At 34.0% G+C, this 23510-nt stretch overlaps 1 protein-coding gene across 4 annotated transcripts in view; it reads left to right on the forward strand.

Moving 5' to 3' along the window:
* The window catches only part of DBF4 (DBF4-CDC7 kinase regulatory subunit), a 30342-nt gene extending 7066 nt beyond the window's left edge, over nucleotides 1-23276 (forward strand). For 3 of the 4 annotated variants that reach the window (XM_078442491.2, XM_078442492.2, XM_060632389.3), the window contains 10 exons: nucleotides 816-995; nucleotides 2459-2509; nucleotides 2992-3061; nucleotides 3267-3343; nucleotides 11646-11682; nucleotides 12950-12995; nucleotides 15974-16102; nucleotides 16551-16662; nucleotides 19790-19914; nucleotides 22140-23276. In XM_078442491.2, the coding sequence (XP_078298617.1) occupies nucleotides 816-995; nucleotides 2459-2509; nucleotides 2992-3061; nucleotides 3267-3343; nucleotides 11646-11682; nucleotides 12950-12995; nucleotides 15974-16102; nucleotides 16551-16662; nucleotides 19790-19914; nucleotides 22140-23124 (1812 nt within the window). In that variant the 3' untranslated portion in view covers nucleotides 23125-23276. The remainder of the gene's footprint in view (nucleotides 1-815; nucleotides 996-2458; nucleotides 2510-2991; nucleotides 3062-3266; nucleotides 3344-11645; nucleotides 11683-12949; nucleotides 12996-15973; nucleotides 16103-16550; nucleotides 16663-19789; nucleotides 19915-22139) is intronic. The other variant, XM_078442493.2, reaches the window with a different exon arrangement.
* Nucleotides 23277-23510: the final 234 nt, after the last annotated feature.

Consider the following 23510-nt stretch of genomic DNA (forward strand, 5'->3'; position numbering starts at 1 on the left):
TAACTGATTTTGAGCTGTACTGTCCAGTATGATAGCCATCTGGCACACGTGGCTATTTAAATTTAAGTAAAATTTAAAATTCTGTTGCTTGGTCACATGAGTTACATTTGTTACATTTTAAGTACTCAGTAGCCAAATGTGGCAAGTTGGCTACCATATTGGACAATATGCTGGTAAAGAACATTTTCATTATTGCATTAAGTTCTACTGAACTGTAGTGCTTTAGAGGATGGACTTGAGTCACAATACCTATGTTCAAGTTCTGTTATTTACTGGTGTTGTAACCTGCAGCAAGTCGCTTAACTTCTCCTTAGTTTTCTTCTCCACAAAATGTGGATATTAGCAATATTAGGACCATGGAGTTGTTGTGGATTAAACTAATTGGGATATATAAAGTACTTAAAAATAGTATCTAGCCCATGCTGGTTGTTATTGGAACTCCCGTTGTACTTGCTCAGAACTCATAGTCAAAAGAACACCTTATAAAAACCCCCAATTTACAAATTAAAAAAAAATTTTTTTAATGTGTTATTTTTTGAGAGAGATAAAAGAGTGTGAGCACGGGAGAGGCAGAGAGAGGGAGACACAGAATCCAAAGCAGGCTTCAGACTCTCAGCTGTCAGCACAGAGCCCGATGTGGGGCTGGAACCCATCAGTCATGAGATCATAACCTGAGCCAGTTGGACCCTTAACTGACTAAGCCATCAGGCGCCCCTACAAATCATTACAACGTATCAAATTTGCATTTTATACTAAAAATATGAAACAGTCTATGGTTTATATGGCTTATTTGAAAATACTTTGGTTTCCTTTAGCGAGTTGAAGAATTTCTCAGCAAAGATATCAGTTACCTTATTTCAAACAAAAAGGAAGCTAAATTTGCACAAACGTTGGGAAGAATTTCTCCTGTACCAAGTCCAGAATCTGCATATACTGCAGAAACCACCTCACCTCATCCCAGCCATGATGGAAGTTCTTTTAAATCTCCAGATTCAGTAAGTATCTTACATTCACAAAGGCCATAGCTGGAGGATCTCATGAGACTGACAGTCGAGTTCACTTAGGTAGAATATCTACATTGTGTGTGGCTTTCCAGTCATTTTTTTTTTTTTTTTTTTTTTTAATGTTTATTTTTGAGAGAGAGATAAGAGTACTAGTCGGGGAGGGACAGAGAGAGGGAGACAGAGCATCCGAAGCAGGTTACAAGCTCTCAGCACAGAGCCCCAACATAGGGTTTGCACCCACAAACTGCGAGATCATGACCTGAGCTGAAGTCATTGCCTAACCGACTGAGTCACCCAGGCACCCCAATAAAGTTATTGTCTTAAAGTATGGTGATTTTCTCCTAATACTTATGCAGTCATGCTCGGCTAAAATAATAGCTTTGCATTTGGGGATGACTTTTATTTTGAAGAGTAATTTACAACTAAAAGTAAGAGTAGATCATTATTTAAAGAAGAAATGGAAACTTTTTGTTTGCTTCACAGCGTTAGTAAGCAAACAAAGATTCTGTAGGCCAAATCTGGCCTGCCACTTGTTTTTTACAGCTTATGAGCATGGTTTTTATATCTTTAAATGCTTGGGCAAAAATCTAAAGAATATTTTGTGACAAATTTAAATTCAGATGTCATTGTACATAAAGTTTTATTGAAATACAACCAGTCCTGTTTGTTTACAAATTGAGTTTCCTATATAGGAAGTATTGGATAATTGGGGCAGATACTATATGGCCTGTAGAGCCTAAAACATGTACGATTTGGCCCTTTACAGAAAAAGTTTGCCAGTCTCTGTTTTAGTTATTTAGTTATCTCTAGTACTCTGTTGACAGTAAGTTTGAAGATTATAGTCAAGGATAAATTGTGGAAGGAGAAAAAACAAATACACAGAAGGGGAAAAAAGTCCAGGAAGGCTCATGCATTTTTTCACTTTAATGCTTTTTTGCAGGAATGAGATTATATACTAGTGAATGGTTCCAAATGAACTGTTGCTCATAGCATTTCAATTGCATCTCCAGTATTTTGCTTAAAATGTGAAATGAAATACCATGTAAAGACAACATATACAATTGATATTCTTAGATCTTCATTTGAATAGGGAATTAGAATCTAAACTTAGTTTTTAATTATAGACAATTTCAGAAGAATCTAGCTATTTTATTTTTAATGTTTAATAGAATTTACTACAAAACTAACCTATGGTCTCATTTGTTTAGTTGCTCTATCAAGAAAAGAAGCATACTTTAATAGATCTTATTCCCAAGACTCTAAGGAACTCACTTTTACTGTACATTTATTGTGTTGATAGTCTGTAATACTTGTACAGATACCTTTCATTTATTTTTGATATTTTATTATTAAAATTTATAAATTGTATCTATTTATTTTAGCTATTTTTAAATTTTTTCCCAATGAGGCATTATGTTATAATGTTTAACGTTTGATCTCTGGTCTTTTTATAGGTGTGTTTGAGCAGAGGAAAATTATTAGTTGAAAAAGCTATCAAGGACCATGTAAGTATGAAATTTAAAAACTGACAGTATTTATTCTGTTATTAAAAATTCAAGTGGAAATGGAGATGTTCCCCAAATCTTCCTTTCCTAATTTTAAGTAGAAAAAGCGTAAATATCAGCCTGTATCTTGTTTTACAAAGAACAGAATCTACTTTTCATGAAGAAACATCTCCATCTTGTGGCCTTTTAAAATATTACTGCAGACATGAAGCTTATGGCATTTTTGTATTTTTAAATGAAATTTCTTGAAACTGTTAATTGGAAGGCTACAGTGGGATTAATTGTGAAGTATATGGGAATATATTAAACAGTGTTGATTTTAGAAATCGCAAAATAAAAACTGGTGTACTCTTTGCCCTTGTAACTGTGTATGTTACTGAATACCCACCTCAGTGACATTAACCCTCAAATAATTTTTAAAATTTAGCTCATTTAAGTTAGTAATTTTCTAGAAAAACTATCAGACCTTTTTTATTTTACAGGATTTTATTCCTTCAAATAGTATATTATCAAATGCCTTATCATGGGGAGTAAAAATTCTTCATATTGATGGTAAGGATTTTATCAATTTTTTGACAATATTTGTTAAAAGTATTAATTTGTACCCCTTGGTTCCCAACTTTAGGTAGGGAGTATTCTGATAGCAAGAGGTCCTATAATGGTAATTCTTTCACCTAAATCTAGTAGTAAGAAAATAGCAGTGCTTAACTCTAAAGATAAAAATGCTAACCTTAAGCTTTTTTTTTTTTTAATGAAGACATTAGATACTACATTGAACAAAAGAAAAAAGAATTATATTTACTCAAGAAATCAAGCACTTCTGTAAGAGATGTGGTATGTTATTTTCCTTAATTTTTAAACTAATCACAGTGATCAAGGTTGGTTTTTATTTATCTATAAATTATTCTTGCCAAGTAGAAAATATTACTTGCCAGCAAAGGTAAGCCTTTGTACTGTATCCATCTTTCTGTTATTTGAATAAGGTATTATGTATCATTTAACTTTAGGATTACTCGTGGGGTGAAAGTTGTTCCTGGGAGGCTGGCATAGTTGTATTTATTTTTGGTTGCTTCTTTGGCTGCTGTTGCTTTTTATTAGATACTCTTGTTCAGTTCTGAAGGAAAACATAATTAGCTTATTACAGGAGAAGCTTCTCATATATATAATTTATTTCTTTGGTGAACATAAATAGGAAATGTGTTTACTTTTCAACTGCTCTAGATAGCATTATGACAAAATCTTGTTATGCACTGTGGCTTTCTGGCCTGAACTCACAATATTTGCTAATTGAGTGCATTAGGCATTGCAGTGTTAGACCTAATGTTTCCGTATCTTGTGTCTTCCCTTTTCAAAAACTAGCTTCCTCCTTAGAGCCTTTATACCAAATCAGGGCTTTTCCATCCTTTAAAATAAGTATAATAAAACTTACCTCTTTTGATCTCTATCCTTCCCTGATAACCATCCAATCTTTTTATCATCTAAACTCAAATCTCCACTTTCATACTTCCCATTCACTCTTTAGCCTATGAAGTATAAAACTCCGGACTGATTTGCCAAATGGAGTTAACACTTTTTTTTTTTTTTAATATTTATTTATTTTTGAGAGAGAGACATACACAGAGCTGTTAGCACAGAGCCTGACGTGGGGTTTGAACCCACATGCTGTGAGATCTTGACTTGAGCTGAAGTCATACGCTTAACCAACTGAGCCACCCAGGCACCCCTGGAGTTAACACTTTTTAAAACGAGTCATATTGGTTCTGTGAGCTTTTGTTCATCTCCTTTTTAGTTTACCTGTTTTCTTCTGGAACTTAATCATCTCTCATTTTTCTCACAGTTCTCATACCAGTGTATTCTTTTGTGGTCTGCTTTTTCTTCGTCAATCCTTAAATGATTAAAATATAAAAGGAAAATTTTATAGAAGAGTATATGTATAAACACATGTAGACATAAATAGGCTGGCATGTTAGGGAAATTTTCTGAAATCAAATGCACCTTGATTTTTGTGTGGGAGAATGATAAATGATGAAGCAGGAAAAATTACGAAGTTCAGATAGGACCTTGCACATTGTATAAAGGAGTTAGAGTTTATTTGGAAAGGTTTGGAAAATTACTGAGATTATTAATAGGAGAGTAACCTAGTTGAATAGATATGAAAGGTCTGGTTGCCAGTAAAGCATGTTTGCTGGTAATAGTGACATTGGGACAGTGACTTTTAAACTCTTCTGAACACAGTTTTCAATAAGAAACATATTTTACATCATGAGTATTCCATATATGCATGTTATGTGCAAAGATACCTAAAGTCTTAATGAATTTTGTATTTTTAATAAGTTTACATTTGTATAAGATAGGAACAATTTGCAGAAAGTAACAAATAGTTTACTTAATACTTAATGCTTTGAATATCTTATTTACAAGTGATAAAACAAACCTCCAAATGGCTATTTCCAAATTTTAAAAAATTATGGGTGAATATACCTTAATTGAAATATGCTAAATAGCATTAAGCTACCTTTACTGTTCTTTACAGAGTTTTTGGATGGTATATAGAAACAAATACGAAAATGTAAACTCACAAGGACATTATGGTCTCTGAATATACAAACGTATTTCTGTCTACATGCAGTGTATTTAAGTACATATCTGAAACAAGTTTCATGAAATAGTACTTACCCTTAATGTGATTTATGCCAGTATTTCAATAGTATTGTATTTTCGTTTGTAAAAAATACTAGTCACAACTCTTAAGTTGATATTAACCTGCTAATAGGTCATGGTTCATAGTTTAAAAAGTATTCAGGGATATTTTGTTTACTTACAACCCTCAATATTCAACAGATATTCAGTCCTGTTAAGGGCCCGGCACTAGGGGTTGTTGCCCTGGTGAAACAAGAAAAACAATGAAAGTGTGATAAAATAGCTGTGAAACAGATCTTTTCTCTCAAAACAAAAAGGATAAGAATACCAAATTTATCTGTAGTCCAGGATGTATACTTGTCAGGGATTGATTGATTGATTGTATGTATGTAAGAAATTTTGTTTGTATATGAGAAGAAAATGTTTCTGGAAAATTTGGCTTGCCAAGTACTAAAGTTGAATGAATGCATTTTGCTCCACTATTTAAAGTGCTTCGAGTTTTTTTTTCTTTTCTCGGTTTACTTGAAATTTTGGGGAGTGTGTGCGTGTGTGTGTGTGTACATGTACATATACACATACATATGTACATGAGGAATATTGGTCTTCTTTTTCTGTTTTGAGTCTTTGGTTTTAGCGTCAGGGTAATTCTCTCCTCAAATGCTGGGATGTATTTCCACTTTTATTTTCTAGATGGGTTTTTGTAGAATCAGTTTTATTTCTTTATTTTATTTTTTTTTTTTAATGTTTATTTATTTTTGAGACAGAGAAAGATAGAGCATGAACAGGGGAGGGGCAGAGAAAGAGGGAGACACAGAATCCGAAACAGGCTCCAGGCTCTGAGCAGTCAGCACAGAGCCCGACGTGGGGCTCGAACTCACGGACTGCGAGATCATGACCTGAGCTGAAGTCAGACACTTAACCGACCGAGCCACCCAGGCGCCCCGAGTCAGTTTTATTTCTTAAATGTTTGGTTGAATTTCCTAGTAAGGTTATCTAGGTCTGGAATTTTCTTTTGAAAATCCCCAACTATGAATTCAATTTCTTTATTAGATAAAAGAAATTTCAGGTTATTTCTTCTTGAGTGTATTTTGGTGTTTGGAATTTGTACTTCCTGTCTAAGCTGTCAAATTGATGGCAAAGTTGTTTATAATATTCCCTAATTAAGCTTTTTTTTTTTTTTTTTTTTTTTAATTTTTTTTTTTCAACGTTTTTTTATTTATTTGTGGGACAGAGAGAGACAGAGCATGAACGGGGGAGGGACAGAGAGAGAGGGAGACACAGAATCGGAAACAGGCTCCAGGCTCTGAGCCATCAGCCCAGAGCCTGACGCGGGGCTCGAACTCACGGACCGTGAGATCGTGACCTGGCTGAAGTCGGACGCTTAACCGACTGCGCCACCCAGGCGCCCCCCTAATTAAGCTTTTAATGTCTATGGAGTCTGAATGAGGTTTCGTCTTTCATTCCTGAGATCATTATTACATTTTTTCTTCATTAGGATAGAGTTTTATCAATTTTATTAATCTTTTCAAAGAACCAGCTTTGCTGTAAATTTTTTTTGAGCTCTGCTTTACTGCATTCCCACGCAATTTGTATAGAGCTTTATATATATATATGTGGGTGTGTGTGTATGTGTATATAATATATATGTTTATGATATGCATCAAATATATATAATATATATGGTATTTATGGATATAGTATACATACAGACACTGTTTTGGAGCAGCTGTAGGTTCATAGTAAATTTGAGTAAGTGGCAGATATTCCCACATACCCCTTGCCTCTCAGTATACACACAGCCTCCCCCACTATCAACATCCTGCACTACAGTGGTGCATTGATTATAAATTGATGAATCTTTATTGGTAAGTCATCATCACTTAAAGTCCATAGTTTACGTTAGGGTTCATTCACTCTTGATGTTGTACATTCTGTAGGTTTGCACAAATGAATAGTGACATGTATCTTCCATCACAGTATCATACAGAGTAGTTTCTCTAAAAAGGCTCCATCTATTCATCTCTCTCTCCCTCCTCGTAACTACTGATCCTTTTTCCATAGTTTGGCTTTTTCCAGAATGTCATATTTGGTATCATATAGTATGTAGCCTTTTCAGATTAGCTTCTTCAGTTAGTGATAGGCTTTTAAAGTTTCTCCATGTCTTGTCATGACTTGATAGCTTTTTTATTTTAATTGCTGAATAATTCCATTGCCTGGATTTGCAACTTTACTCATTCACCTTCTGAAAGACATCTTGGTTGCCATGTGCAGGGTTTTGTTTGGACCTTAGTTTTCAACTCATTTGGATAAATACCAAGGAGTATAATTGCTGGATTAGATGGTAAGAGTATGTTGAATTTGGTAAGAAGCTGCCAAACTGTCTTCCAAAAGGATTCTACCATTTTACATTTCCACTAGCAATGAATGATTGCTGTTTTAATTCTTTTATGGTCAGAACACCCACTTTGTGTGATTTCAGTTCTTTCAAGTTTGTCAAGGTTTGTATCATTGTCCAGAATATAGTCTCTTAATGCAAGTTCCATGTGCACTTAAAAAGTGTATATTCTGCAATTAATAGATGGAATGTTCTTTTTTTTTTTTTTTTTTTTTTTTTTAAGTTTATTTATTTTGTGAGGGGCAGAGACAGAGCAACTAGAGGAGGGGCAGAGAGAGAGGAGACAGAATCCCAAGCAGTATCTGTGCTGTCAGTGCAGAGCCTGACATGGGGCTCAAACCTACAAACTGGCTCAGACCTACAGACCATGAGATATGACCTGAGCTGAAACCAAGAGTTGATGCTTAACCAGCTGAGCCACACAGGCCACCCCAATAGGTGGAATATTCTTTAGATGTCAAATAGGTCAAATTGTATAGGTTTTCTGTATCCATACTGATTTTTTGTCTTATTCTAGCCATTACTGAAAGTGAGAGGAGTACCGAAGTTGCCAAGTATAATGTGAATTTGTGTACTTTTCCTTCCAGTTCTGTCACACTTTTTGACTCATGTATTTTGAGTCTTCTTAGATGTATACACCTATATTATTCTTATGTTTTCTTTGTGAATTAATCTTATCATATGTCCCTCTGTCCCTATTAGTAAGTAACCTTATTGTCATATAATGTCCCTGTGTCCCTGTTAGTATTTCATGTTCTGAAGTCTCTGTGTCTGAAACACTATTGCCACTTTTTTCCTTTTTTTATTACTATTAATTTTTTTTAACATTTATTTTAGAGCGAGAAGGAGACAGTAAGAGCGGGGGAAGGACAGAGTGAGAGGGAGGCACAGAATCTGAAGCAGGCTGCAGGCTCTGAGCTGTTAGCAAGAGCTTGATGTGGAGCTCTATCCCATGATCCGCAAGATCATGACCTGAGCAGAAGTCAGACACTTAACTGAGCTACCCAGGTGTCCCCAGCTTCCTTTTGATTAGTGTTTGCATGCTCTTTTTTATTCCTTCTCCATTTACATACCTGTGTGTTTTTTAAATGCGTTTCTAATAGATATTTGGAACTTGTCTTTTTATTAAATCTGCCAATGTCTGTCTTTTAATTGGCATGTTTTTAATGATTTCTACTTAGTAATTATCAGTATTGTTTAATTTAGGCCTATTAAGTATACTAATGTTTTTCTCTTGGTGTTCTCTGTATTTTATTTCTCTGTTTCTCTATTTTCTGCTGCCTTTCAGATTGTTGGAAAATTTATCTCTTGGCTTTTTGACCATATCCATTTTTTTGTTTTTGTTTTTGTTTTGTTTTTAGTTGTTGCTTAGGATTTAAACTATACCTATGTAACTTTTCATAGTCTATTTAGAGTTAGCATTTTACCCTTCAAATAAAATGTAGAAGGCTTAAGACTTTTTGAACCCTTTTATCCTCCCAAACCAATTTTTGTGATATATTTTGTTAGATTTGCATTTTTTGAAAAACCCACCAGTTTTACCCTTTTAGCTCGAAAAAGTCATATGGAAGAGAATGTGAGAATGTTTTTATTTTGCTTTCATTCCTGTAAGATCTTTTCACTGGATAAAGAACTATGAATTAATTTTTTTTTTTTTTTAATTTCAGGGGCACCTGCATGGCTCAGTTGGTTAAGCATCCTACTCTTGATCTCGGCTCAGGTCGTGATCTCACAGTTCGGTTTGTGAGATAAGCCCCGCTTCGGCTCTGCATTGGCAGTGTAGAGCCTGCTTGAAATTCTCTCTCTGCCCTTCCCCTGCTTGTGTGCACTTGTGCACATGGTCTCTCTCTCAAAATAAATAAACTTAAAAAAATAAATAAAAATTCTTTATTTTAGTACTTTTATTTTTTTTTTTAACATTTATTTATTTTTGAGACAGAGAGAGAGCATGAACGGGGGAGGGGCAGAGAGAGAGGGAGACACAGAATCGGAAGCAGGCTCCAGGCTCTGAGCCATCAGCCCAGAGCCCGATGTGGGACTCAAACTCACGGATCGCGGGATCATGACCTGAGCTGAAGTCGGATGCTTAACCGACTGAGCCACCCAGGCGCCCCTTTATTTTAGTACTTTTACAGGTGTTCTACAACTATCTTGCTTCCACGGATTTTGATGAAAAATCTGGAGTCATTCGATTGTTGTTTTCTTATATATAATGATCATTTTTCTCTATGTACTTCCAAAATTTTTAATTTATGTTTGGTTTTCAACAGTTTGTGTTATGCCTCAGCATGGTTTACTTTGAGATGATTCTGTTTGTTGTTCACTAAGCTTCTGAAATCTATAAACTTATGTTTGGGAAGTTTGAGCTATTTTGTTAAACTTGTTTTTCTTCATTCTGTTTCTTCTATTTCTGCATCTCCAGTAACACTAATTTTAGACCTTTTTTTGTTAATTATAGTAGAATACAAACAAGGTGCTTACTGGGTCCCTGAGAGACTGTTCATTCCCCCGCCCACCTTTTTTTCTCTCTGTTCTTCTAAGTAAAGATTTTTATTGATGTCTTCCAATTCTCTGACACTTCAGTGGATCATCTGTGTTTTTAAGCCCATCCAGTTAATTCTAAATCATGTATTTTTCACTTCTACATTTGATTATTTTTAAATTGTTTGTCTTTTTGCAGAGAACTTGTATTTTCCCATTCATTTTAACTGTGTTTACCCTTAGAGTCTTTCTCTGATAATTTTGACATTGGAAACATCTTGGGGTTGGCATCTGATTGTCTTTTTCCCTCAAGAATTGATCATGTTTTTACTGATACTTAATATGTCAAATAATTTTTTATTTATATTAAATATTGCAAATTTATGTTGTATAGACTTCCAGAGCTATTACAGTACTCTGGAGAATGCTGATTTTGTTGCTGTCGTGATTGGGGGTTTTGTGTGTGTGATTGTTTTAGCAAACATTTGTCAAGTTTTGTTCAAACTATCAGTTCTGTCTCAGTTTCTGTACATAGCACTTCCAGTCTCCGTTTTGGTTTTCAAAGATTTGTATGCAGCTGTTTGTTCTGCACATGTATCACTTATAGGTTAGTCAAAGGCTTGGGCAGTGTTTAAATCTTAGTTCTATTTTCAAAGCCTTGAAGTTAAGCCCAACACCTATTTTGTATATATATAGGTAATTAGGGATCCCTTTCTCCAACTTGCTACTTTCTGCAGTCTACCCTTCACTCTCCAGCCTACAATGGCCCTTTCCCTTGTTTTTATGTTTAGAAAGTCAGGATTTCTCAATTTTAGTTGCCTATGGCACCTACAACTGCAGTTTAATAACTGGGATCCACCCTGAGGTAGAACTGTGGGAGAAGAGGAAAAAATAGTCCATGGATTTCCTTTGTACTCTTGGGACTACAGGAAATATGTGGTTTATATAGAAGTTTTAGCCACTGGCTCCACTAATTGCTGCCAACTCTGTGATTAGAGGTTACATTGTGAGATAAAGGGGAGGATGGGAAGTGTAGTCCCTTAAAGGTGGCCTAAGTTTTGGATTCTTTCTACAGTACGTCTGCTTTTATTTACTTTTCTGTTCTCCTGTAGTTGCTTATTGTATTTTATCCAGAGTTTTAGTTGTTATCAGGGGGATTAATTAACCATATTTAACATATTCCACCTTGACAGGAATTGACAGACTGTAATATTTCAATAATTCCTTTGTTCATTCTATCACAAATGTTTTGTTGAGTAAAAGCATAAAAATAACTTACAATGACTTTTAGATTATTTCATTAACTGTACCTTTTCCTCATTGGTTGATTTCTTTCTGTGAAGACAAAAACAATTATAGCTAGAATGCAAGGTATTTTGGGGGTGCATTATAAAAGTAAGCTTGTTTTATGTTCATTGTTTCATGTCTTTGGTTGAGTTGATTTTTAAAAGCAAACTTCTCGCCCCCCCCCCCCCCACCAAAACTACAGTAATCACCCTTTTTTATTTAATACTTTCCCTGTATGATGGTCTTCAGGATAAAAAGAGCCATTGCAGTTGCCTTTGTCACAGTACTTTCAAATCCAGTGTTTTCACTTTTTTTCTTTTTTTTTCTTTTTAGGGGAAAAGAGTAGGTATTGGTACACAGAAAGCAAGAAGTAAGTATTTTGATATCCTTAAGTGTGTTTGATTTGCCTTTAGAAAATAGAACATATAAAACTCCTCTGAAAAATCATGTAAACAACCCTTCAGGGAACTCGTTCAGTAGGTCTTAGCCTTTTTTAGAATATGGACACCTATGGTAGTCTGGTGAAACTTATGGACCCCTTTTCAGAATAATGTTTTTAAAAACATTTGAAAAATTATTAGATTACTGAGAAAGTCAGTAAATGAAATTCAGTTGTCAGAATATTTTGAGTTATGAAATCATGATATACTTGATTTTTTTTACACATTAAAAATGAGTTCTAGCAGTGATTCTAATTGCTATTGTAATTTTGCAGTGGTAAGCTATCATTGGTGCTTTCGAATATCTGTAATAACTAATATGAAAGTATTTCTTTTATTCAGTATCAGAATTACAGGCACTGCTAATACCACTGTGATCCTGTTCCTTATATGCATAACTGGAGGAAATGTTAAATTTTGGTTAGAGATCAGTGAAAATAAAAGTTGAAATTTTTTCCTGTTTTAGCTCATTATTCTCCTGAATTCTATTCATAGATCTTTTGGGGGATCCCTTCAGTTTAAGAATCTCAGGATATAGACAGAACTTCTGGTATTTTGGAAATGGGCTGGTATTGTAAAATATCTCACCTGAGGCTTAAAACTTTGAGTTGAAATGAAATGGATAATGGATACAGATGGTCCTCAATTTACAATGGTTTGGCTTATAATTTTCCATCTTTACAATGTTACAAAAGTAATACACATTCAGTAGACATCGTACTTCACATTTTGAATACTGACCTTTTCCCAGGCTGGCAGTATGCCATACAATACTCATGACGGCCAACGGCAAGGAGCTGCAGCTCCCATTCATTTACGTGGTTGTAAGGGTAAACAACCAGTATGCTTAAAACCATTCTGTTTTTTTCTTTCAGTATAGTTTTCAATAAATTACATCAGATAGTCAGCATTTTATTATAAAATTGGGCTTTGGGTTAGATGATTTTGTCCAACTATAAGCTAATGTAAGTGTTCTGAGCATGCTTTAAGTTAGGCTAGGGCTAAGCTATGATGTTTGATAGGTTAGGTGCATTTTCATCTTAAAATATTTTCAACTTAAAATGGGTTTATTAAGGTGTATCCTGATTGTAAATTGAGGACCTGTACATAGTTGGGTGGGATTTTTAGCCAGAGTATTTTTTTTTTAATTTCTTGGATTTATACATATCTAATAATAATGTTTTGTTTGTTCTCAAGCAGGTAGACTTAAAAAACCTTTTGTAAAGGTGGAGGATATGAGCCAGTAAGTATCTAAGTTCAGTTAAAAGAAAAAAAATCTAATTAATTAAGCTATATCCACTAATATTATTAGGTCTCTTTGTTAGAGTTATACTGATAGGCAGGTGCACAAGTTGGAGAAAGTAGCGTTAATTAATTTTTGCTCAAAAATTAAGCAATTTTTAGCTTAATTTAGTTTCAGTATGTTGTAGATGATAATTCCTTGAAATATTTGGTTTAGAGCAGTCATGAAACCAGCTCATTTTTTTAATATTTCAAATAATGATTTGCTAGCTAAATGCAGTACCTAATGATTTAGAAATACTGTTTAAAGATTGCTTCTACTTTATGAAAAAGAAATTATTAGGTAATATTTGGAAGTACAAAATCTGAGAATAACCTTTAGTAGTTTTCTTGAACTCATTCTGAAGTTTCAAAGAGTAATCTTAATGAAGACTGTATACAAGGAAATTAATTTGACATGAGAATTAGATAACTTTTTCTTAACCTTCTAGTTACTCCTTTAGACATGTGTGATTAATTTTGGGTACTCATTGAGGTGACAAAGATGTGTTGAGTGCTTCTTTTTATGAAACGTATTACTATGAGGAAAAAAAATGCAATTCAAAGTTAGGCCTAGAGAAGGCACCAGTATATGGAAAGATATCCCAAGTTCATAGATTGGAATACTTCAGATTGCCAACATGTCAGTACTGCCCAAAGCGATCTACAGATTCAGTGCAGTCCCTGTCAAAATCCCAATGATGTTTTTTGCGGAAAGTGAGAAATACATCCTAAAATTCATACCAAATGGCAAGGGACCACAAACACCCAAAGCAATCTTGATAGAACAAAATTGAAGATCTAGACTTCATGATTTTGGAATTTACTAATAGCTACAGTAATCAGAACAACTTGTTATCGACATAAAGACAGATGTGTAAACCAATGGAAAAGAATAAAGAGCTAAGAAGTAAAATCTTTACATGTATGGTCAAATGGATGCCAGCATTATTCAGTGGGGAAAGGACAGTCTTTAGCAAATAGTAGTGGGGAAACTACATGTGCACATGCAGAAGAATGAAGTTGGAATATTAATTTATAACATACATAAAATTAACTCAAAATAGATCAAAGACTTATAACTAAAACTCTTGGAAGAAAACAAGGGGAAAGCTTTATGACACTGGATTTTGCAATGATTTCTTGAATATGATACCAAAAGCACAAGCAACAAAAGATAAATTGGATTAGATCAAAATTATAAATTCCTGTGCACAGCAGTGAAAAGGCAAACCATGGAATGGGAGAAGATATTTTTAAATCCTTTATCTAATATAGTGTAATATGGGGGGTCGGGGTGGAGCTTGGGAAGATAATGGAGGAGGATCCTCAACCTATCCCATGTTTACAACTAGTTAGGACTTGCATCTGAATGAATAAACCAGAGAACCATCTGAAGACTGGCAGAACAAACTTCACAACTAGATGTGGAGAAGAAGCCACATCTGAAAGATTAGAAAGGGCAGAAATGGTGATTGGGAGCTGCAGGCCCTGGCTTGGAGAGGTGAAAGCACCAGGTAGCCCACAAGGGGAGGATGAATCCCTATAATGTCTGGCTTTGAAAACCAGAACAGCTGAGTTCCCTGATTTTGTATAACCAGCAGGACTTGGATCTTAGAGATTTAAAAGTCAGCTGACTTACTAGTGAGTTGGAAGGGCATGTGATAGCTAGGTTCCTGCCCTTAAAGAGACAGCAGCCTGCGAAGAGGCAACATAGAAACTATAGTTTGCATAATGCCTGGGGCAAACAGGAGGAGCATTCGGTGATGTATGGAATTGTTGAATCACTATATTATACACCTGAAACTGATGTAATAACTGTATTTTAACTGTACTGGAATTAAAAACTTAATTTAAAAAATGTAATGTTAAAAAGCCAACAGAAAATCAAATTATCAGATTTTAAAAATGGCACAGGACTTGATGTTTCTCCAAACAAATTGCCAACAAATACATGGAAAGATGTTCAACATCACTAATTACCAGAGAAATGCAAATCAAAACCACTATGAGATACCTATCACTGCACACCATTAGGATGGCTGTTATTAAAAACAAAATCAGAATAATAGGTATTGGCAAGGATGTGGAGGAATTGGAACCCTTGTGCACTGTTGGTGGGATTGTGAAATAGTGTGACCACTATGGAAAACAGTATGGAGGTTCTTCATAAAATTGCAACTATGATATGATCTAGGAGTTTCACTTCTGGGTATATATCCAAAGGAATTGAAAGCAAGACTTGCACATTCCATGTTGGTGGTAGTACTGTTCATAGTAGCCCAGCAGCAGAAGCAATCCATATATCCATCAACCAATGAATGGATGATATGGTATATACATAAAATGGTTATTATTCAACCTTAAAAAGGAATTAGTTTTTGACACATGGATGAACCTTGAGGACATTACGCTAAGTGAAATAAGTGGAAAAATACTACATGATTCCATTTAATGAGATGTGTCAAGAGTTGGTGGGGAAGGGAGAATGAGTTACTGTTTAATGGTAGAGAATTGCTGTTTTTAAAGATGAAAAGAGTTCTAGAGATGGACAGTGTTAATGGTTGGAAAACACTGTAAATGTACTTAATGCAGCTGAAGTGTACATTTAAAAATGGGTGAAATAGGGGCACCTGGCTGGCTCAGTCAGTAGAGCCTGTGACTTTTGATGTCGCTCATGAGTTTGAGCCCCATGCTGTACATAGAGATTACTTTTTAAAAAAATGGTTAAGATAGTAAGTTTTGTGTTATTTTACCATATTCTTTTTAAAATGTTTGTTTTTAAGAAAAGAATTAGGTCTAGGAATTGGGAAGGAAAGCCTAACTGATTTCTGTTATTTCAGATTCTAGATGAATTCCATGTTTTTGAAATAGAAGACTTCAGTTGTGGTTTTTTTTCACCCTAAAGAATTTCATGTATTTGTCTTTTTACTTTTTTAGACTTTATAGACCATTTTATCTTCAGCTGACCAATATGCCTTTTATAAATTATTCTGTTCAGAAGCCCTCCAGTCCATTTGATGTAGATAAGCCATCTAGCATCCAGAAGCAAACGCAGGTTAAACTAAGGTTGGTTTAACCTTTAAGTGATTTTTTTCATTTTAAGCAAATATTTAAAATAATTCATTTAGCCATGGTGGTGTGTGTGTGTGTGTGTGTTTATGTTTGATCACTGTTACGGTTTTACCCCTTGTGTATTTTCAATGGCTCTCTGCTAGATTAGAAGTCTGAATCTCTTCTAAGTCAGATTTAGATCAATAGATTGAGGTTGAGGGGTGGCTTACAGATATTTACAATTAAAATGTGTTATATCTCCTAAGTAATCTACAATATTCTACAGAATAATTACTGCATTCTTAGTTTGCTTCTTAATTTCTTAAAAAGATATATATTTAAAAGTATTTATTGATATAAATCTCTGGAGATTATAGCAGATTGTTTGATAGGTGAGGACGGTACACTATAAATTACTTCTTAATGTTCAGGAGTTAATTCTTTTACCGTATATTTCTATCAGAATCCAAACAGATGGCAATAAATGTGGAATCCCAATTCAACTCCAGTTGAAAGAGAAGAAAAAAAAAGGATACTGTGAATGTTGCTTGCAGAAATATGAAGATCTTGAAACTGTAAGTGTCATTTTATACTTGGGGGGTTGATATTTCTAAAACTATGAATATTTACTATTTAAATTTTAGCTTATTTTTCTGATTGTGGTTCATAACTTGTAAGTAGCATGTATTTCTTTTTTATAGAATTATCTTAAATTTTAAGAACCCAAAGTGGGAAAATAATATATTGAAAAAATCATTTTTATTCATTAACTCAGCAAATATTTATTAAGTACCTGTGTTATACCAGTCACTACTCTGAGCAAACAGCATTGAACAAAAGAGACCAATTCCCTACCCTTGTGAAAATTACATTCTATGGAAGGGGGTGGGGGATAGGTAACTACATGGTAAGAAAAGTAAAAAGAACATGAGATCAGTGCTATGAGAAACTGTAAAGCAGGAATGGGAGTGTTGATACTTACTTAGACTACATGAGGAAAACCTAGATAACTGAATATTGAATGCAATATTGTGATTCAGTAAAGTGAAATTGAAGTAGAAACCTAGGAAGTGAGGGAACAAGACTCATGGATATTGAAATAAGCAGTGCAAAAGTGCTAAATTAAACTGATTTGATGGGATTGAAAAAACCATTAAACTGGTAGTGATGACCTAGTGGAAGTGGAAGTGATGTGGCCTGGTCAGATTGTGGATATATTTAAAGATGGGGTGAAGGGGGTTTGCCAGTGGATTGGATGTTTGGAGTAAGAGAAGATGCTTCAGGCCTGAGGAATTAAAAAATGAGCATATGATTAACTAATAGGCTGAGAAGAAAGTAGAATTCTTTGAATTAGCAGAAAGAGAAATAGAATAATTGGAAGGGGTACAAGATGAAGATGCAGTTTGTAAAGTGATAAATAAATTAAAAAAAAAAAAAACAACCAAAGCTTTGTTTGGATCCCGCTACCCAGGTTTGAATCCTGGCTTCCTGTTTGTGTGACCTTGGACAGTGGTGGGAGCTGTGTTTATTAAATTTTAGGTGTTATTGTTTGAGTTGGTCATTTTAATGGATATGTATGTTTGGTGTTTAGTTTGGTAGAAGGTGGTGAAAAAGTTTAAGGAGAAAGAATAATATTTATAAATATCTAAGAAATAAGCTATTTCTGTTTTTAGACTCTAAGTTGAAGTTTGATTGTTTTATAACCCAAAATATATTAGTATTTTGTGTTAGCATTCTGTGTTTTTATTTATGTAATAAAGGAGAAATGTAGGGTTACTTTAAAATTATTTTTTTAAATGTTTATTTTGAGAGAGAGAGGGACAGAGAAAACACTGGGTATATACGCTTGTACATGTGCAGAGGAAGGACAGAGAGGGAGAGAGAGAATCCCAAACAGGATCCGCACTGTCAGCACAGAGCCTGATGTGGGTCTCGATCCCACGAACCTTGAGATCATGACCTGAGCCAAAGTCAAGAGCCAGACAATTTACCAACCTGAGCCACCCAGGAGCCCTAAAATTATTTTTAATCAGAAGAAGCTAAAACTATCTTAGAAATATTTCCCCTTCCCAAAAAATCATTTTGAAATTTAAGTTATAGATTGGTCCTGAAATTTTGCTTTGCTGTTATTAAAATGGAATAATCTCTAATGGATGTTTTCTTTAATACCAATTTGTGATCCTCATTTAATGTTCAAAAAACGTTAGGACTGAAAAATGAAAACCTGGTCACTGACACAAGGAAGGAAAAGTAGTAGATGTTGGGATTTATATTTTAAAATCATTTGTTATTTCAGTTTTTATTTATCTGTTTCTTAGTTGCTGAGAATAAAGAAAATATTATTTTGTTTTTCTGAATCTTAGGTTTTAGGGATTCAGTTCCACCTGTATCAAGGCATTCATTTAGCAGATTTGATAACTGTAGATTAAGCAACAAGCAAGGCAGACATATTCCTTTCCCTTAGATATTTTATGGTATGAGAGAGAAGATTGATACAAAACATGACTTTGCAAGTAGGATAGTATCAAAAAAGTGAAGTATACAGCGCAATGGTAACAAATAATGAGAGGGTACTTAACACTGGATAAGGGACATAGAACTCTATTGAAAAAGCGACATTTAAGTCAGGACTTCAGAGAAGAGGTAGGTGGAGGTAGAGGACAGCTACATAAAAGTTGGGAGACTGTTTTCTTAATTTATTACAATTAATTTTCTTTCTCCTAAAGACATGAGTAAATGGAATCTAAACTTAAATGTTTCTTTTTACATTTTAATCATTTCTCATTTGTTTAACATTACTGGGTATAGATAATTTCTATGTGGGCAATTTTGCAACTTAGGAAGGAATAGTCCAGAATACTTTTGTTTCTTGTAATCACTGGAGACTTTAGTTTTTGGAAATACAGTCAAATCATCAAAAGTTACATGAAACTAGAGAAACGGAAGTGAGGTTCTTGCACAGTCACTTGGTACAGCCTTCTAGGTGCAATTCCCTTATCAGCTGACAGAGAAATAATAGAATTAGCCTGGAGATTCCACCTATTTAGCAGAAACTTTGTTTCCTTTGAGTTTTATCCCAGTACACTGAACTTGTTTACTATTCTGCACCACACTTAAGACTGAAAATAACTGTCAACTAAACTTCAATTAAAAAAAAAAAAGACTGAGAATATAATTTCCATATTCTCCATTATAAGCATTGGGTAATTGAGATGGTTTACTTGCTCATTCTCAAATGTGTTCCTCAGTAGTGAATTCTTTCTTTTTTTGTACCTCACAGCATTTATTTCACTTGTTGTTATAATCGCCTTTTGGATTCCTATATGTTAAACTGTAACATTTCATTCATTTAATATTTTATAGGCCGTACCATATTTACTTAGTGGTAATTGTGTAAGAATGAAATAAAATAAAGGGAAATACTGTCTTAAGAGTATTAGCACACTCTAAATGCTAAATGTTACTATTGTATTCTCCATCTTTATCTTCATTTTCTGATGTAGTTTATTTGTAGTTCCATTTAAACCACAAATTTATTTTACTTAACATTCTTTGAAGTTCTAGTAAAGGATATTTCTTTGGAGTAGTTATGAGAAACCTAATCTTAGGGGCATGAAAATATTAGAAAGCTTGAACAAAAAGGAATCTGTTCGTTTAAGAATATAATTATATGATTTATGTGTATTTTTGTTTTTGTTTTAGCATCTTCTAAGTGAGCAACATAAAAACTTTGCACAGAGTAATCACTATCAAGTTGTTGATGATATTGTATCTAAGTTAATTTTTGACTTTGTGGAATATGAAAGAGACATGCCTAGAAATAAAAGGTAATATATCAACCTAAGTTTTAAATTTTACCAGAATATTAAGCTGTTTCATTAAACTAAAAATAAATCAGATTTTCGTTCTTAGAAGGAATATATCTTTTCAGGATGTAAATGATTAAGAACTGATTACTTCTTTTCTCCCCACCCCCATCCCCTCTTCACTACCAAAAGTGCTTACTTTAGATTACTTTTAAGGTCTTCAAGTCTTGTTATAGTCTAGAAGGGGAGTTGGCAAACAGTAAATATTTTAGGCTTTGTGAACCATAAGATACCTATTTCAACTACTTAGTTTTGTCATTGTTCAGTGAAAGCAGCCACATCCAATATATAAGTGAGTGGGTGTGGCTGTGTTCCAATAAAGCTCTATTGAAAAATATATAAATGATAGACTAGATTTGGTCCATGTGCTATACAGTTTGTCAGTCCCTGGTCTGGGACCATAAAGTTTACCATCTTCTCGGACTAGAAGAGCTAGAATTTTTAGTTAAGGAGTTTAAATAAACCTTCTTCTACTTACTTCTGTTAAGTCTTTATACTTTCACTAAGTTTTTTTTTCTTATATTCTACTTGCCAATAATATTTACTAATAGTACTTAACAGAACTTTGAAATATGAATACAGTACTGTTCATTAGCAGTTTACTGCACTTTGACTAAATGATCCTGGTTAGATTATTCCCATAAATCCAAAATAAAAAGACATGCTTTCACTTGCTAAAATTTATAGTAACTCATTAGGCTATTCAGTCCTTATATCTGTTTTTAGTCTACTCTTAAGTCTTAAGGAAGATTAGAAAATATATCAAGGTACAGATTCAGAAAATTAACTGCAAAGTCTTTTGATTATATCTAGGTAGAACAGTCTAAATTTATTTCTGTAACATTCAGAATGGTTGTTTATTATTGACTTAAGATATTTGGAGAGGAGCCATATTTTCAATTATTAAAAGTATGTGGGGAGCGCCTGGGTGGCTCAGTTGGTTGAGCCTTGATTCTTGATTTCTGCTCAGGTCATGACCTCAGGGTTGTTGGATCAAGCCCTATGTCAGGTTCTGTGCTGAGTGTGGAGCCTCCTTAAGATTCTCTGTTTTCTCTCCCTCGCTCCCTTTGCTCTCTACTCTCTCCCTCTCCCTCCCTCCTTCTGTCCTTCTTCCCCCGCCTCCCCCCCCCATCCCCCTGCCACTCATGCTCTCTCACTTTCTCTTAAAAAAAAAACAACTATAATTATGTGGGCTACTGTAAGAATTCAGAATTCCCTAAAAATTTAATCTGCAGCAAATTCTGAACTAGTACTTAAATGTAGACTGGTTTTTCCTTAATTATATTATCTGCATAATTTTCATCTGTGTGCACATCACCTAAACATCTCTAGACATTAAAGGAGAGAGCAGTATTGGACTAGTAATTTTACATTTTTAATACTCCATTTGTTTAAGAGGAATTCTTGAGTGAAAGTATAAACAAAATAAATATAAAATGGTCCTTGCTGGTTTTGAAAGGGCAGGCTGAATTCTATATTTCTCTGTGTTATCTGTGACATGTAGAACAGAAAACATAAGTAGTGAGCTGGTAAGTTTCTCTCTGTATATAATTTAGTAGGATTGTGTAATACAAACTAGCATACCAAGGATATTAAGAGACGCCATGAAGAGGTTTTCAGGTCAAATACATGTGTGAAACTTCAGGATTACTATTTTGTCATTTTTAGAGTATAAAGATACCAGATTTCTGACTCCATATGTTCTTAGATATTTTACACTTAAATATAAATAAGTGGGGAATATGTTTCTGCCTTAGGTCCCAATACTCATTCCCCACGTTGTTAAGTAAAATGAGGAGACAGTATTAATGTAAATGAAACCATAGAAGTTAGGATATTTTTCAGGATAATGAGAACAATATTGGGAGAAGACCCATATCTCTTTACTGTCCTCTTTCTTTGAATTATATGGTTAAAGTAGTTGTAAACATCACATTTAAGATACTGGTTCCCTCTGGGAAGAAGGGGAAGAACATAGATGAGAAGAGGGGGTACACTAGAGTTTTCAGCTATATCAGTTTTATTACTTTAAAGACATCTAAAGTAAATTTGGCTAAGTGTTAAGATTTCAGTATTTTTGTATTATTGTGTAAGTTAAATAAGCTACATAAGTAGTTTTAAAAGATACTAATTTGACTTTAAGGAATTTTTATAGCAATTTAATTTTTTCTTTTTGTTTTATAAAGAATAAAATACAGTATTGGATCCCTTTCTCCTATTACTACAAGTGTCTTGAAAAGGTCTGAACCAAAAGAAAAGCTAGAATTGCAACATACTTCTCACAAAGACTTCAAGGAAAATAATGTACAGGTAGTTGAGCAGCGTTTCCTGTATAAAAAAGTCCAGGAACCTGAACGGAAGTTTGTGTTTATTTCAGAATGCATCCCCTGCCCTTCAAGTGAATTGAGAGGACTCGATGAGAAAGCAAATAGTAAATGTTCCAAGTTAAATCCAGTTGAAAATGACCTAAAACAAAATTTTACACATCTACCTCCACGTAAAAATAAACAGGGATGTATTCTTGACATTTCTGAACATAAATTAATGATAAATGAAAGTGACTTAGAAGAACTAAGTGTAGATCGCTGTCCATGTAGGCTACAGACATCTGTACAAGTTTCTAACGTCAGTATGGATAATACTGCATCTCAACCAAAACAAAAGTCAGATACTGTGCTTTTTCCAGCAAAGAATGTGAAGGAAAAGGACCTTCATTCAATAGTTGGTCATGATTCTGGTCTGTTAGCAATAAACAGTTCACAGGAGCACCTAACAGTTCAAGCAAAGACTCCATCCCAAAGTCCCCCTGAGGAACCCAGTGAATGCAACTTCAACAATGTGGATAGTTTACCTTCTGGTAAGATCCATCGGAAAGTGAAAATATTATTAGGAAGAAATAAAAAAGAAAATCTGGAACCAAATGTGGAATTAGATAAGAAAAGAACTGAATTTATTACACAAGAAGGAAACAGAATTTGTAGTTCACCAGTACAATCTCTACTAGACTTGTTTCAGACTAGTGAAGAGAAGTCAGAATTTTTGGGTTTCACAAGCTACACTGAAAACAGTGGTATATGTGATGTTTTAGATATTTGGGAAGAAGAAAATTCAAATAATTTGTTGTCAGTGTTTTTCTCTTCCCCTTCAACTTCTACATTTACTGGCTTTTAGACTTGAAATAAATACTTTTCAGAAGTGATGAAGATCATATTCTTGAAAATTTTAATAATGTGTATGAGAATGCTTGGTTTATTTTCTTTTTGCCAACTTTGTTTACAGAACTAAGTGTAAATATTAACAATAAAGGTGATGTTTGCATTTTTCTACAGAATTGGATACCTTTTATAGGAAAATTGTAGAATAAACTTGTGACTTATTTTACACACTATGTTTTAAGAATTATGAATAATGTTTTATGTCACTGAACTTAAAGTGAAATTTTGGGTATATTAATATTTAGCATTATATATTTGGATAGTCTAGTTCTTTCCAAAGGCTATTAAAATAAGATTCCCATGATAACCTGAGAATATTGCTTTTAAAAACCTAATTTTCAC

Source organism: Panthera onca, chromosome A2 (genome assembly GCF_046562875.1).
Source record: "Panthera onca isolate mPanOnc1 chromosome A2, mPanOnc1 haplotype 2, whole genome shotgun sequence".
Classification (NCBI taxonomy): domain Eukaryota; kingdom Metazoa; phylum Chordata; class Mammalia; order Carnivora; family Felidae; genus Panthera; species Panthera onca.